Source organism: Prinia subflava, chromosome Z (genome assembly GCF_021018805.1).
Source record: "Prinia subflava isolate CZ2003 ecotype Zambia chromosome Z, Cam_Psub_1.2, whole genome shotgun sequence".
In the NCBI taxonomy this organism is placed as follows: Eukaryota; Metazoa; Chordata; class Aves; order Passeriformes; family Cisticolidae; genus Prinia; species Prinia subflava.
In genome coordinates, this window is record NC_086283.1 from 76,189,742 (window position 1) to 76,206,429 (window position 16,688).

At 40.1% G+C, this 16,688-nt stretch overlaps 1 protein-coding gene across 4 annotated transcripts in view; it reads left to right on the top strand.

Annotated features, from left to right (window-relative positions):
- EPG5 (ectopic P-granules 5 autophagy tethering factor) overlaps positions 1-16,688 on the top strand; it is a 54,532-nt gene that overhangs the window by 34,873 nt on the left and 2,971 nt on the right. For 2 of the 4 annotated variants that reach the window (XM_063421978.1, XM_063421979.1), the window contains exons 27-43: positions 620-782; positions 1,379-1,521; positions 2,785-2,941; positions 3,915-4,109; positions 5,039-5,252; positions 6,015-6,175; positions 6,292-6,499; positions 7,257-7,332; positions 8,183-8,286; positions 8,486-8,661; positions 9,114-9,299; positions 10,776-10,985; positions 11,132-11,276; positions 12,293-12,535; positions 13,503-13,722; positions 15,229-15,444; positions 16,571-16,685. In XM_063421978.1, coding sequence (XP_063278048.1) covers positions 620-782; positions 1,379-1,521; positions 2,785-2,941; positions 3,915-4,109; positions 5,039-5,252; positions 6,015-6,175; positions 6,292-6,499; positions 7,257-7,332; positions 8,183-8,286; positions 8,486-8,661; positions 9,114-9,299; positions 10,776-10,985; positions 11,132-11,276; positions 12,293-12,535; positions 13,503-13,722; positions 15,229-15,444; positions 16,571-16,685 — 2,932 coding nt within the window. The remainder of the gene's footprint in view (positions 1-619; positions 783-1,378; positions 1,522-2,784; positions 2,942-3,914; positions 4,110-5,038; positions 5,253-6,014; positions 6,176-6,291; positions 6,500-7,256; positions 7,333-8,182; positions 8,287-8,485; positions 8,662-9,113; positions 9,300-10,775; positions 10,986-11,131; positions 11,277-12,292; positions 12,536-13,502; positions 13,723-15,228; positions 15,445-16,570; positions 16,686-16,688) is intronic. The other 2 variants (XM_063421980.1, XM_063421981.1) reach the window with 1 other exon arrangement.

Consider the following 16,688-nt stretch of genomic DNA (forward strand, 5'->3'; position numbering starts at 1 on the left):
ATTTCTGGTTCTGCTAGCTTTGTGACTGAAAGAGACTTCCTGTTTTTAATATTCCAACTCAGATAATCCAATTGAATTGTTTTCAATCACAACTGGTCAACCTATAGCTGTTCTTACTCAGTGTAGTCATTTAATGACATTATTATGAACCAGAACAAAAACTACTAAGCCCAAATGAGGCTGTGTCTAAACAATTCCAGTATCAGTTTTAGATGGGTTCTCTTTTTTCTCTTTTGTTTTTTTTTTTCACTTTTGACTGAATTATCACACTCCAGGGTGGGTTTGTTTTTGTTTTTTTTTTTTTTTTTTTTTTTTTTTTTTTTTTTTTTTTTTTTTTTTTTTTTTGGTCTGGTGGAAAATTGCATTTTGTACAGGGATTATTCTGTTTAGTTTCCTTGCAGGCTGTCATATCAAGTAATTCAAAAGAACTCACACATACTTGAGTAGTTTTGTTCTTATGAACCTGTTTTTTTTATTACTTTGAAATGCTATTACTTTGAAGTTTTAGCTGAATTTAATTTAATAACCTTTCATGTTTTCCAGGAAAGTGTCATAAGTCATCTTAGCACTGCTGTTTTCAGGAAAGATTTTAGTAATTTTATTAATAAATGCCTTTCAGAACTGCAGCTCTCTGGGAGTCTCAGCATGTTGCTCTCAACAGTGAGATCCTGGACACGATGCCTAAGCTGTATGTCAACAGGGAGGAGCAAATCACCCTCCACCTGGAGTGCCGGGGAACTTCAAATAAAGACTGCCAGGGAGCAGCTCAGCTCACCATCCAGGTTAGAGACATGGCATCACCTCTCTTTTGGGGCTGTTGAACATAAAGGATGAATGTGAAATGGCTGGATTATTATAAAAGTGGTAGCATTTGACCAAATAAATCCACACACTTATCAGTGGTCTGAAACACCTCATGTGTAGTGCTCAAAAGGAGCAGATCAACAGCTGAAGAATAAGTTGTTGCATAATCTGTTTTGCTCGTGGCGTCTATTCTAAACTGCTTCCTGGTGTATGGATGTGGGAATTTGCTTGCTGGTAGGAATAGTAGGAATGAAAATGTTTATGGAAATACTTCCATGTTTCTTAGTAAATTAATTTTTGATTCCCTCTAAGTTTCAGTCCCTGTGGATTAAAAGCCTTAGATAAAAGACATGAATTCTATTAGTGCATGTGATAATTAATTAGGAACATGACCAAGGATGTGTGCTTGGGCACAATGTACTAAATCTGATCAAAGCTCTCAGGGGGATAGCCATCCAAATTCAGAGTTCTCTGACTGGACTTGGCTTCTTTTCTAGAAATAACTGCAACATGGAAGAGTTTTAGCAAAACCGTGTTAATTCTGAAATGAATGTGTGTTTTTTTAATTGTTTAGTTTGAAGGGAAGCACAAAAATGAAGCAGTGAGCCAGCAGCTTCATGCTTTGCGTAAAGAAGTGAGACAGCTGCAGGCAGAAGCCATGAAGCCACCTTCCCTGGGTGTTGTGGAAGCAGCTGTACATGTGGAGAATTTCATAACGTAGGTTGTTCACATGCTGCTCTGGGCAGTGGTGTTTGTGTTTCCAGTTTTGGCATGTTAGAGTTAAAATGGGGAATCTGTTCATGTGTTTTTCCTCATGCTCATCAGCTTGGGCCAATAACAGAGCTGGAGTCCTGAGACCTGTGTGTTTGTGACACAGCAATTCTTACTATCAGAGGGTCACTCAGGCTCAGCAGGGCACACAGTATTGTATTGTATTTCTGTTTATTGTTTTAACTTCTTTTTATTGTTCTATGCATTATAATAGCCCTCCTAATCCTGTAAAAGAATACTCAGTGATGACACAAGGAGGCTGTGCTAAGCTTTAGAAAGTAGCAATCTTGCAGCAGAGCTGTCTCAGCCATAGGTTAAATTACATGATTTGAATATGACTCTCTGGGTTTTTCTCTGTTATAGTGCAGGACATAAATCTTTAATAGGGTGCTATAATTTGGAGTAGTTTTTCAATACGGAAACAAAATGGTGCAGTAGAAGTGGATTAGATAATACCACTTTTTTTGAGGGGGTGTGAATAAAATGGAATTGTCCACGGCTGTTTTTCTCACTTGAAGACTTTTTACAGTTCATCCCAGAGGTCCACTTTTGCAACTTCATTCTTAATCTTCCAGATTCCTGCTGGAATTCTCTTAGTGTAGCTGGTTCACTATAGAGTGTAATGATTGTACAAGTAAAAGGATTTATGTACTACTTCTACTTGTTCATTTTTGATCATTGATCTTATAAATTCTGTCGATGAGCTAGTTCTTGGGATTTACATCAGTGGAATTGCATCTTCTTCACCTTTTTAATTCAGACCTAGTGAAGACAGGAGTTTGATCTCAATGAAACATTTACTTGGGAATACACAAGAAAAGATTGATTCTGTTTTAATTCTTTTATTGTTGCCTGTGAAATGAAATGGGGTAGTTTTTCTTGCAATACAAAGCCAGTTGAGATGCCATCAGAATATAAGGAGTATATGATTAAAGGGAGAAACAAGGCATTGGAACTATGCTTTGGAAATCTTTCAGTGTTCACTTTTTGAGTCTGATTATGGAGACTTTCTAAGGTTTGGAAGTATCCATTTCATGCAGCAAAATCACATGAGCTAAATCTGTGACTTTTCGGTCTGGATATAAGAAGGGATACTCAGGGATACTGTATCAAATACTCATCTTAAGGCTGTATATTGGCAAGAAGCTGTTCTTTATGTTACATTCTCAGTATGTAAATTTAATTTGCCTTTTTAATTTAATGTTTTAGGGCCCTGATAAATATCTACAAGGTGCAGCCTATGCCTGCAATCAAGAAAGTTGGAATTGGTTTGTTTTTTACATTGGTAGAATATGTGTGTGATGAAACTCAGCGTAATCCTCCCACAAGGCAGTTCTTCACATCCTGCATTGAGATTCTGGGCCAAGTGAGTTTATTTCTTGAATATGAAAATATTTTCTAAATTTTTAAAATTTGGTTTTTGATGCTAATTCTTATTCCAATTTCACTGATGTTAATGGGGGAGGGGCAGTCCTAAACACATTCCGATGGCTTAAAGTTAATTTCTAACCTTCTATCCCATTTTGTTTTCAACTAATTGTGTAATATGCAGTCTTTAGCAGAGCTGAAGCTTGCATTTAAGCAAAAGAAGAACTGTTGCTCTGCCCAGTTTGTCATTGTGTTAGTTAAATGCTGGAATTTTGGGCAGGTAACTAAGATTTGGATACTTTCAGTTCATAAGAGTGTGTTTCAGCATAGACTTTACTGTTACCTATCAATTTCTGGTTGATGTGCATCTTGTCAACTTCTGTATTTAGACACCTTTCTTCTACAGCCTGCAGTATTCTCTGTGTAGTGAGGTATATCAGTAGTTTGCTGGTAGAAAAGACAAATGCTTGTTGTTGATGATAATGTTTGCTGTGTTTGTGGTCTGAGAAGAAATCTTTAGTGTCTGCTTTGGGTCGGATACTTAATTTTATCTTAGATACAGGTAAATTCCATGTGCAGTTAAATTCCATGAGCACCTTTAACAGGTGAAGTGCTGAGAAGTTCTTCACAGCTCTAGTTCTGTTAAGTTTTTCCTATTACCAAGCAGGGCTGTTGAAATCAGGATTCATTTTCTTACGGTATTCGATCAGAAAAAAAAAGTTATTTCTAGGTATTTTTAGACAACATATGTTCTCACAAATGCTGGTCTAAAGTGAACCAGGAAGACATGTTTGTTTTGTGTTATATCTTGTGGAATAACAGCATTTAGTTGGTGTTAATCTTATAATGTCAGTCTTTTCCCTTTTTATAAAAGGACCAAAACCAAGAGTGTCTCAACAACAGGCTTAAGAGATGTATTTTCCAGTTGACAGTTTGGCTGTTATTTTTTCCACCATTCCCACTTTTCTCAGGTGTTTATCAGTGGGACCAAATCAGAGTGCAAGCGTCTGCTCCAGACAATCCTGCAGAATCGGAGACTCTGTACTCTCCTTTCTCCTTACTTCACTCCTGTTGCCTCTCCCAGTGAATTTGTGACTTTATATGAAAAAGTCGTGGCCTTTCTGAGTGAGGATAACAGCGATGTTGTCTTCATGCTGCTGACAAAGGTAATTAAGTGTGGTCTGTGAGTGCCCTTTGCCTGAAGACCATGTCCTTAAGCTAAACAGGAAAGAGGTAGAAATCTGCTACTTCCAAATAGCATTGACAGGTTCTGTAGAGCTGTGATGGTCATACTAAATGGTAAGTGTTTAAACTCAAGAGGGGCTGGAGTCAAAAACAAATATCTTAAGTAGCCTTTTCTAGCACAGATAGTGTCAGTATGTGCTTCCCAGGGCTTACTGCTGAAATTAAAAACATCTCTCAATGCCTTCTTCTGTCTGGTATCTCTACAAAGACATTCATCATAATAGCCAGTGAATAGCCAGGTGTCTAACAATCAAAACAAAACTGGGGACAGTGTCTGCATTTTCCAGCTCTGTTTGGTACCCATATCCTTCCTGCCTGTCTTAAAACAGAGTGAAGTAATAGCAAATGATTTGCACATCTCCTGTTATTCATCTTACTGCCAGTGGAGAAGTTAGTGTAAGGCCTGCCCTTGATATTGCTCCGATTCTCTGTTAGTTACAGGGAGACAGCTGGGAGCAGGAGGCAGTCTGTTCTGGGCAGGGCTCTGAGCTGTCCACGCTGGCCAAGCTCTGAGCAGGTGCTCAAAGCTTTGCTCCTCCACCTGAAAATGTACAGACTGTGGGCATCAATCCAGTTTAATGCTTATATGGAAACTCAGACACATCTTTAAGAATCTGAGCCACTGTGCCAAGGGGTGTTTCATAGATCTAGAGACCTCTGCAGTATGCTAAATCATAGCCTTTGGAGAGTGAGGTTTGGAGTTATGGCTAACGAGGTGCAAATTCATGAAGTTTTTCTTAAGTACATAAAAATGTCATGATTAAATTTCCCTGATGATGTCTCCCTCCTTCTAAAGGTGTTGTGTCTCTTGACTCTCCTGCTTAAAAATGCTCCCTGTGCTCTGTTGTAGTTTGACCTCACGCAGTGGTTGAGTGTGGCCAAGCCTCCTCTCTCAGAGCGCACCCAGCTCCTGCAGTCCATTCACTTGGCTCTCAATGCATGTGGCCTGGAACCTGAAGAAGATATTTTGATGCCATTTAATATCTTCTGCAAGCACTGGACTAACCTTCTCCAGTATCAGTTCCCTGACCACTACAGTGATTTCTTAAGGTTGTTTGTGCAAAGTGAGTATCTGAGATGATGCATCCTAAGCTTTTGTACAGAACCATTCTGGCTTAAAAATATCAACTCTGTGCAGTAGAGTTAAACTGCAGAATGATTTACACTTCCTTAGGTTTCTGCCTAGGGCATTGTTATGTGCCTTGCTATGTGATGTGGTTTTGTTAGACATATTGTAGCTCTTCTGTGAGTCAAGGCACACACATCAGTGACAACATATATGTCAGCCCATGAAACAGGAGGAGGTTGGAGGAGAGTCTTCTGCTACTGGAAGCTCCTCTTAATGATGGTTATACCATGGTCTGTAATGCAGAACCTTTGTTTTTGATCACTGTTCATTATCAGGCAGAGTGTTGGATTATGAAGACATGTAACTGACACTGAAATCTGCTGAAAATGCCCTGGTTGACATTTGATACCCCCCACATCCTGATGTGCCCCTCAAATGGGGTCAAAAGTTCTTCCTTCTGTCAAACCATACCTGCTGAGGCAGCAGCTGTCTCTTAACGTGTATTTGCAGCCAGAGATGTACAAAGAGCCTGGGAAGCTATCTAAGGAGAGAAACATGTAGATGCCAAAAGGAAATGTTGATTACATTTGCAAACTAGAGATAATCTCTCACCTTTAAACTTGATGCTTTCAAACTCCTGTGTTACCTAATTTTTTGTGTAGCAGGGAGCTCTAATCTCAACCTTTTTTGACTTGTTTGAAGAAAGAGACTAACATCTTTCTGGTTTTCACAAATGCATTCCCTTCATTCTCCTAAGGCTCATCAGAGCAGCTTCTGAGCCCTGACTGTTGGAAGGCATCACTTCAAGCTTTGGGGTGTGATTCAGCAGTGACTGAGCAGGGCAGTTTCAAGAAAAGTGATTCTGCTGAAGGTCCTGTGGTGAGGGATGCTGCAAAAACTCTCCTCTCCACAGAACAGGTGGGTGCCTTTTGGGTTGATTTATGCTTTTCAGGTGAAACACATGCCCTCCAGTGACAGGTAACGCTGCTGCACAGCCTTTCTGCAGCTGATTAATAGTTTCCTTCTTTTTACAGGTCAGAGAGACAATAGAATGGCTTTCTACATCCTTCTGCAAACTCCGACTGGCCTCGGCGGACTTCAGGACTTTTGGCCTGTTTTCAAAATGGACTCCTTATGTGCCTGAAGTGAACACATTCCTGGAGTATCTCATTAAACGACTGATTGACACTGAAGTTACTAATTTAGCCCAAGAGCCTGTTGGCAGTAGCAGAATTTTAGCAGGTAATGTGTCTCAAAAGAAAATTACTTAGAAACAGACACCCGATTTCTCTAATTCCCTCTGTTAAGGGCCATTTAAATACACAGTAAAATCTTCTTACTTTGCATTTATGCGATAATGAATATTAAAATACAGATGGGAAGTGCTGCTGCTACTTCATGGCCATGTAGGACTTCATGCTTTATAATCTTAGAGGAAGTTTTTTTATATTTGAGCTTGCTTCAGAATTATTTTATGAGGTGATTGTACTCTCTCCAAGAAAAACAGTCTTTTGCACTGAGGTTTGGGAAGAGATGCTACTGAATTTCATCATGCATGATTTAGATCTGGAAAAAGATGGCTTTTTAGTTTTTAATTAATTTAAATTTTAAATTAATTTAAATTTTAATTAACACATTTTAATATGTGCAGGTTTAAAGTCTGAATAATCATTGCCCCCACAATCTCTGGTGTGTTATGGAAGTTATACTAACAAAACATCATAACAATGCAAAATGCTCACGATGATTGTTAGAAGAGCCCTGTTGTTAACTTGAGTTACTGCTAAGTATATTGTATTTTAAATTTTTATTTGACCAGAGGGGACTGATTGAATGGTTGAACTCAATGATCTTGAGAGGTCTTTTACAGTCTTAATTATTCCAGGATTCTGTGAATGTTAGAATGAGAAATGGATACTATATGCAAATTTAGAAAAGTGTAATATGTTCACTGTTTTTGATTTGAAGGAAAAAGCAACTTTGGTTTTTTTTCTTTTAGCATTGCAGTCCTTGTATTCAGTCATTGCTGGACTCTTTAAACCATGGATACTGGTCTTGGAGAAAGAAGATGCAAGGTATATATTGCATTTTAAAATCAAAATTAATTTTTGCTGAAGTAGGAACTTTAGTCCTCTAAGAATGGCTTTCATTATTACCTGGTTTTTAATAATTTGTGGCTGTCTTGCCTTCCATTTAGATGGCTCTCACTTTGTTGTTCCCTTAATAATTACAGAACTAATTCATGACCTAATTCAAACCTAATCAAATTTTCCAAGGTTTGGATAAAATAGTTATTTTAGATATGAGAAAGATCTTATAATATGAACAGAGCTTGATTATTTAAAGGATTTCACTTAGTTATAAAAACACTGAAACTTGAATTTCAGATTTCCTTTTTTTAGCTGCCATAATATCTATAATACCTGTTTATAAGAAAACAAAAAAGCCAAACAAATACAATGCTGAATGCCAGCGGTATATAAAGACACTTTAGGCTAAATGAATGCTGTGATGATCTATTGCCTTGTGCACCTCTGTCTTGACATAAAAAGTTAGTCATGTTACTATACATTCAAATTTTGCTTTCTTTCAAAATTAAAAGCTTTTGGAGTTGAGTGTGCCTTCAGCACAGAATAACTTCTAAGGTAAAAATAAGGTTGTCTGCAGTTGCTGAATAATGTAACTGAGAAACTCGGTTGTTTCAATTCCATTATGAAATACCAAACAAGTAATTTCTGCTTACTGAGTGGATCTTCAGTGGGATAGTGAACTATGCAGCTCTTCTAAGGGAGAAGAGGAGAGTCTCAAAAAGCTGAAATTGAGAGTACTACTTATACCTTTACTTTATTGCTTTAGAATATTTAAATTGCAAATGTTTATGTTCAGGTAACCAAACACTCAAATTTGTGTTGTGCTTCTTTTCAGTAGCCAGCCCTGCTACCCTTGGTTGGAGAGTGATACTCCTGTAGCCTCCACCGTGGTCTGTTTGTTTGCAGATTGCATCAAGCTTTTGCATGAGAGCTTCAAAGGTGACTGTGAAATTCTAAGCCTCCCCACTTGTTGATTTGGAGAAAAAAATACAGAAGTTTAGTGTGCATATTTCTCTTTGGAGTATATTTTAGTGTGACTTACAAGTGTTTCATCTTAAAAAATAGACTTTTTTCTGAAATCAAGATTTATCTGATTTTTTTTTTCTGTTGTTAATTCAGCTATTTTCTTTGATTCTAGAAAAGCTGTTACCGAGCCACCATGGAGCTCTGTGGTTACACCTAATGCATTACTGTGAGTGTTGCACAGCCCCCAAAATGCCAGAGTTTATTCTCTATGCTTTCCACACTGAGTTCAGAAGGCTTCCATGGAAGGAGATGCATCCAGACCAAATGCTTATGGAAGAGTTCTTTAAAGTGAGTTTGTGGCATCTGTTGAATTAAGTTCATAGTCAAGACAGTTCTTTTAGCAAGTAGGCTTTTAAAGCTTGTTTTTAGCATTCACAGGTGCTCAATTTATGATGGATTTTTGTGAAGGAGTGCTTTGGAGTCTTAGACAAAGTTGTGGGGAACTGTACAGCTCACTCTTTGTTGATCTGCTGAAATGTCTCATTTATTGCATATGTATTAATGTTTTTAGTTAGATTTAATATGTTTTGCTGTTGCCATGATGTTCTCACTTCTGAGCTGTCTGAGACAAGGTAAAGCTGCAAGAAGGGGAACAAAATTATAGAGGAAAGACATTTGTCTACTCTGCTGACCTAAGGTGCTGCTGTAGAATTACAGTTAGCTGAAGAACTGAAAAGTGTAAAAGTACTTATATCTTACATTGTTTTATGCATCTATCTTTTTCCCTTTCTCCTTCCTAGATTGAAAGAGGCAGTCCCAAGAGTTGTTTCTTGTTCTTGGGTTATGTTTTATGTGAAGTAAACTGGGTCAGTGTCCTCTCTGATGCCTGGAATCCCAACCCTCACCCTCAGACTCACAGCATGATTGTCTGTTTGCTGTATATGATGGTCCTGTTGGCAAAGGAGGAACAGCTTATAGGCGAAAAGGTAATTTTTTTGTGGCAATTCATGCCCGTCTCTTAAAAGAAAAATAATCCTTTACTAGAAAGGACACAAGATGTGACTAAATCAATTCATTCCTACTGGAGGACTCTTCAGAGGGTCTTGATCATCTTTAAGAAGTCCCATTTCACATCTGTCAACTTTCTTCCACTTGCAGTATCTTCTGCTCTCCATTTCCTCAGAGGCATTACAAGGTGCTGCACCAAGATGTCACCAGCAGCCTTTGACCATCATTGTATTTCAGTTTAGGAAAACTACCAGAGTTCACATGCTTTGACCTGAATGTGCTTGCTTATCAGAAGCTTCTCAAGCTTCAGAAGATAGCTGTTTGCACATGGTGTGAGTCAACCTCAGGAATTCTTTCCTTCCCTCCAGCAGTGTGTTAAACTGACACACTGTCAGGAGGTTTTTGCCTTCCAGAGCACTCCTGTGACACCTTGATCTAAATCTCAAACCTTCTCAGCCCTGTGTTTCAGGGCATGAGCAACCTGAGGAGTACTTGTTGTACCAGTATCACATTCCAGTAGAGGTAGTGTCATTTGGATTAGTTCTAGATTGTCACCACAATTCCAGTATTTGTTAATTCTAAAACCTGTAGAAACATAGAATAGGATATAGAATATCCTGAGTTGAAAGTAAGCATTGAGTCTAACTCCTGGTCCAGCAAAGACACCCCAGCAGTCCCACCCTGTGCCTTCGTGAGAGCATTGTCCAAACTGTCCTGGAGCTCTGGCAGCCTCAGGGCTGTGACCATTCCCTGGGGAGCCTGTTCAGTGTCCCACCACCCTCTGGGGGAAAAATCTTTTCTGATATCCATTCTAAACTTCCGACATAGCTTCATGCCAGTTGGTGTTTCTTTGTGTTCAGGGAGCTCTTTTTCACTGCAGATGTTTAGGAATTGATGGGAGCTCCTTATAGAGAGACTTCCACATTTGCTGACTTGCACTGCCTGTATGAGCTGTGGGGCTGCTGTGCTGTTCAGGGTGGTATTTATGAGAATAAGCACATGAGGAGTACCCCTGGTTGGTGGAAAATTGAGGGAGGCAGTTTCTCCTGTGAACTGACATTAATGTGTTTCTAAAAATAATATTTTAATGCCTCTTTTAAACCTGTACTGAGGTGATTTTAACTTGAAGGGTCTCCATATCTTTCTAGCTGTCTTTACATGTTTACATGTCAAATTTTAACATTTTTCACAGACTTTTGTACTTGGTTGGAGCTGTGGCAACAGTCTGAACACAGCTCTGCAAATGCTAGAGATGAAATACATGTGTTAGCTTATTGCTTGAATAAGGAATTGCTTTTCAGGCAGACTCCCTAAGGTCATCTGTTTCTACGGGTTTTCAGCTCCATCTTATTCAAATTCTGAAGCCAGAGCTTCCTTCCAATATTGAGTACTGTAAGTGGGAATTGAAAACTGCAAAGCAGATATGCCTTAAACTGATGTCTTTAAATCTTCAGGAATCTCCACTCATAAATCTTCTTGGACAGACCAGCTCCCTTCCTTGGCAGCTTGTGGGCATTTCATCTTATGAAAGCATCATCAGCTACTGCAACAGTCACTACCCTCCCTCTGTTATCCTTGCTAAGGATGCTGGAGCTGAACTGATCATAAAGCTCCTGAAAATCTCAGCAGGCTTTGGGGCATCTTCAGATAGTCACATCCACCTCGTGAGTAGAACTAGTTTTGGAGCATCTCTGTGCTGTTCTTGGCTTTTGCAAAGTTCTGCTTGTGTATATTATGGAATACAGAAAGCATTCTAGGTGTGATTTTTCTTTTTTTCTTTTTCCTAATTGCTTTTAATTTTGTTTGACAGGATGCAACACTCAAGTGCCGAGCATACATTCGTCAGGTGGTTCAGTTCCTCAGCACCTTAGAACAAAGTGGAAAGATAACCCTTGCAGTTTTGGAACAAGAAATGGCCAAGTTGCTAGATGATGTAGTCGTCTTTAATCCCCCAGGTTTGTGTTGAGGAAATGGCAAATTACTTTAAAGCTGTTAAGATCCTTTATTCTGCTGAGTGGATTGATGGTCATCTGTGATGATTTAATTATTTGCATTACTGTCATGTCTCCCTTATGGGCAACAGGGCATGGTGCTTTGGTGATGTATACATATGTGGTATATTAGCACAATGCAAAAACATCAATCTTGCCCTACAGAGCTGTAAAGAGTGACAGAAACAACATTAAAAACAGGGGTTACATTTGTGAGTAAAACTGGCTGATGATATACAGAAGCTTAAGCGATTCATTCTTTGTCATCTGATGGTTTTTTCTAATTTTTATTTTATTTGTCATTTACCTTTTTTTAAAGGGAAGAATGGCACAAATCCATTCTCCTGGTCTTGAGGGATGAGGAGTAATGAGTACAAACTGAAAGTGGGGAAGACTATGTTAGGTGTTAGGAGGAAAATCTTACTGTGAGGGTGGTGAGACGGTGGCACAGGTTGCGCAAGGAAGTTGAGGATGCCTCAACCCTGGCAGTGCTCCAGGCCATAAAGAGTAAGGCCTTCAGCAACCTGATCTAGTAGAAGGTGTCCTTGCTTATGGCAGGAGGGCTGGAATCTAGACAATATTTAAGGTCCCTTCCAACCCTTAATATTCTATGATTCTGTCACTCAGAAATTGTTCTGAATTGTAAAACTGGGAAAACTTGACGGTGTTGAAGAGGTATACTGGTGTACCCTAGTGGTATAATGTGTCCAGATACCCAGGATTGTGTGCTGAGATCATCTTGATCTCATTTTTAGTACTAGTACAATCTTGAGGTTTCTCGGTCAAACTGAGTTCAGGAGAAATCCAAGTCTCGCTGTACTCCATAGAAATGGTTGTGAGAGGTCATGTCTCTTCCTGCCCATGGGTGTGTTACAAGGAAGAGGCTTTTCCCAGCGTCCACAGAAAGCGTCTGGTGGTGAAGCTGAATCTGTGTTCCAGTGTCTCTTCACTGAAAGTGTTCTTTGGTTTCTGACTTGCAGACATGGATCTGCAGACGCGTCACCTGGCCCTCAGCAGCCTGTTCACAGAGACACTGATGATGCTGAACAATTCCAGCATCACCACGGCCGAGTCTCTGCGGGGCAGCCTGCGCAAGTGGATTGACAGCAGAGTGCAGGGGCTGCTGGCCATGCCCCTGCTCACGGCCGCATGCCACAGCCTGGCCTCCGTGCGCCACATGGCCGAGACCACAGAGGCCTGCATCACTTCCTACTTCAGCGACGGTACGAGCCTGTCTTTGTCTCACAGTCAGTCTGGGATGCCACTGAGCACAAATTGTTGGGAATTATGGACTGGTTTGGGTTGGAAGGGTCATTAAAGATCACCTTGTTCCAGCACCACTGCCATGGGAAAATGACTTCACACTGTCACAAGGGTAGATGAGGTATGAGAGAGAAATTGTTCTCTGTGAAGGTGGTGAGACCTTGACACAAGCTGCCCAGAGAAGCTATGGCTTCTCCATCCCTGGGAATGCCCAAGGCCAGGTTGGATGGGGCTTGGAGCAACCTTGGCTAATGTCCCTGCCCGTGGCAGGGAATGATATAAAATGGTCTTTCATGTCCCTTTGTGTCCCAAACCATTCTGGGATTCTGTGATTGTGGTTTGCATCTTACAATTGCTGTAGTTGTGTGTTTTCTTAATACCCATACCCATCTCTGTGAAAACTGATTTGTTCTGTGTAGTGTTGCCATTTTTCCAGCTGAAGTGGAGGACTTTATAAAAAAATCACTGCAAGAGAGCAGAAGACATTTTTTCCCCTTCTCTAGTGTTCTGTAGGCAAATTTAAGAAGAAAATACCCCAGTTTGGTAAAACTCTGAAAGTGTGGTGTGCATGATTTTATTTTTTTCCTTTTCTTCTGTTTACATAATCCTTGTGGAAGTACATTTTATTTCTTTGACTGTGTGGAAGATTTCAGTACACCTGAGAGAAATACTTCTAATTCCATTGCTAAAATGTTCAAATTTTAGTTGTGACTGAATGCTGGGAACAGATCTTACCTTGACCTCAAGGAAGTGCCCTATGATGGTGGAATTTTTCTGTTCTCTCCATCAGAGTTGCATGACATGCTGATTACATGAAAAACTGCTAAACCAGCCCAGATTCTCTTAACTAGTAGTCCCGGTTCTTAGGTTTTACCAAGTGCTGCTTTCTCACATGCTTTTTATTCTTCCCTTCTGCTTGCTTCAAAGATTATCCTCACCATCAGGAGTTAGGCTGGGGCCCTATACTTGCTTCCCTCCAAGTTCCTGAGCTAACCATGGAAGAATTCCTGCAGGAGTGCCTATCTTTAGGAAGTTACTTGACCCTTTATGTCTACCTGCTGCAATGCCTCAACACTGACCAAACCCTTACCAATGAAATGAAAGTCCTGCTAACCATCAGCAAATGGCTGGAGCAAGTGTACCCCAGGTATGAAACTTGAAGCTTCTGAATGTGTCTGGACTTTTGGATTATTGTTATTATTTAGATTAACACTTATTTAGAGTTCTACAGCTGGTATAATTAGGTAGCCCTGGTTAATTAAGTTAATTAAAACAGAGTGCTGGATGAAAAGGCCTGTCCTTCTATATCCACTAATACAGGGTCTGTCCATCTGCAGTGCCAACAGAAAGTAGTTGTGGTGGTTAAATGGAAGAAGGAATTTAATCTGCTATAAAATCAGTGAGTTTCAGTCATTTTTCAGTCAGACAAGCTTGGTTTCAATGACAGCCTGGATCTGTGCTCTGTTAAAATGACTCGAAGCAAACCCTGAATCATTCTGGGTTCCACTTCTCAGCATGTCCACAAGGTGGGATGAGTTACATGCTGAATGCTCAGTCTGGCACTCTGAGAGACCTGGTGCTGAAAGCTGCTGGATGGGGACTGTGCAGCAGCTCTGAGCCAAATCTGGAGCTAGTGGATCTGATGAGATCCCCAGGGTTAGTGGCCTGTATTGCTGTAAAACATCTTAAATAACTGGGTTCTGAGAGGAAAGGATGCATAGCTTTGGGGTCAAAATAAAAATATTTTATGTATGTAACAATTGTAGTTAGAGTTGCTGCTGGAATTGCCAGGATTTTGTAAACCTGATTATTATTTTTCCATGTTAATGCTGATAATGTTCATAATTTCTGTAAAAGAACAATTTGGGAAAATGTGCCCACTGTTTCTTGAAATTCAAAAAACCTTTCACTGTGGTAGGTGCTGTAGTAATTTCATTACCAAGATATGAAGGAGATAGCAAAGCCACCATATAAAGCAGATTAAACCTTGCTGTAAACATCAGATCTGAGATTGCCTGCAATGGGAAATGACTGGGAGGAGTAACGTGAGGATACTCTGATGCAGGAAACTCGTGCTGGTGCTTGATGTGGAAAATCTGAGCTTGTTAACCTTAGGTGCCAACTGTTTGGGGAAAGATTAAAAATAGCATAGGAGGAACTTCACTTTGGGCTTTACTCAACAAAAAGCTCAATGTTTCCTTTTTTTAAGGACCATATTAAATATCTAAATTGTTGTGGTAACAACATCTAGTGCTTCCTAAAATGTTTTATTGGTAAGTAAAGAACAAACAAGTAGAGATACAACTTCATTCATTTTGTGCCAAGTCTTAGGCAAGTTTAAATCCACTTACAACTGCAATATCATTTATTTCCAGTTGTAAAGCTTAAAATGAAGCACTGTTCTTTGTCCTGGTACAGGCCTGTAAAACCTGATAGCTGGTGGATCAAATCCATATCAGTAGCAGTCCTGGCAGTATAATAACTGGTGAGGTGGTATAGTTATGCTATCCTCATGTGATAAAATTAGCTGTTACTAATTAACAAGCTGAATTCTTCATGGACCTAATGGGGAGGAAAATAAACTTCTTAACCTGTGTGTCTGACTCTTTAATTTCTATTTTCTGTTATTTTTTTCTTTAATTTTTACCTAAAGCTCAGCAAAGGAAGAAGCAAAGCTGTTTCTCTGGTGGCATAAAGCCATGCAGTTATCCTTGGTGCAGCTGGAGCAAGATGACCCCATTCTGATTGAATCTGTCATCCGGACCCTGCTGTCCATCCAGGGCCGGCAGAGCCAGCTGGCTGAAGAGAGACTCACTTCTGGAATACTTGGTGCTATTGGGTTGGGCAGGAAGTCTCCTCTGTCAGCCAGGTGAGGGTTGAAGCTGTGGTGAATTAATTGGTTTGAGTCATGGCATTAAAGAAACTGCAGAATGGGTCTGGAATGCCCAGTCTGGGTCCAGGGCAGTGTTAAAAGATGATCAGAATCCACATTGCCCCCAGTTCTATAATGTTCTTTAGGCCTGTCACAGAAATAGCACACTGAATTTGTTAATCAGGTTAAGAAGCAAGTATGAACCTCTGCTCAGGTTGTGGTGAAAAAGGAAAGAAAATGCAGTTCTAAATCTGACTTAGTGTCCACCTCAAGCAAAGTTTGTAGGCAGACTGTTTTAAAGGAAGGTACTTTCACCTGGTCTCTAGAAAACTATTTCAGTTGACTTCCCACGATTTTGTATAAAATCAGACACATTGCAATTTCTTTCCCAACTTTGAGGTATTGGAAATATTAAGAGATGTACAAAGGAGCAAATGCTTGCTTGTGCTTCACTCTACCTTCTAAACAGAGACACCAAGTTTGATTGTTAGGTGTCAAAATTAAGTTCACTCTGGAAAGAATGTTGAGAAAAAAAGCCCGTAAATGTTTGTGGAACAGCAATTCAACCCTACACCTAAATATAACTTTGTGTTTGTAAAGACTTTCTGGGATGCAGTGCTGTTTAAATTGCCCTGAATTCTTGGTGTCATTCAACTCATCCCTTGATTTGGGTGATAAGGAAAGTTTTCCATTCTGTCACCTGGGGGGTATTTCAGATGTGAGGTGAGGAGTATTTCCGCTAGGCTTGAAACAGATGCAATATTTCCTATAAAGGTATTATATTATCTTTTGGTATGTGTTGTATCCTATCGTGTGTATACCCAGAGAAGCTGGGATCGCCTTCTACCTCTGGAAGTGTTCAAGACCAGGTTGGATGGGGCTTGGAGCAGCCTGGTCTTGTGGAAGGTGTCCCAGCCCATGGCAGGGAGTGGAACAAGATGAACTTTGAGGTCTCTTCCAACTCAAACCATTCTGGGATTCTGTGATATTGAAGTAGTTTCTAATGCATTGGAATAGTTCCTCTCAAGCCTTTACTGTGTATCCATGGAGAGATGTTACAATTTCTGCTGTTGAGACTTGCAGGTGTGGTGTCACCCTGTCCCCCTGTGCTCTCTTGGCGCAGGTTCCGGGTGGTTGCGCGCAGTTTGTCCGCCTTCCTCCTGGTGCAGATCCCTGCAGAGAGCCAGGTGCGCCTCAAGGCCGGCTCGGAGCCCAGGCTGTCTCAGAAGGCTCAGCAGGTG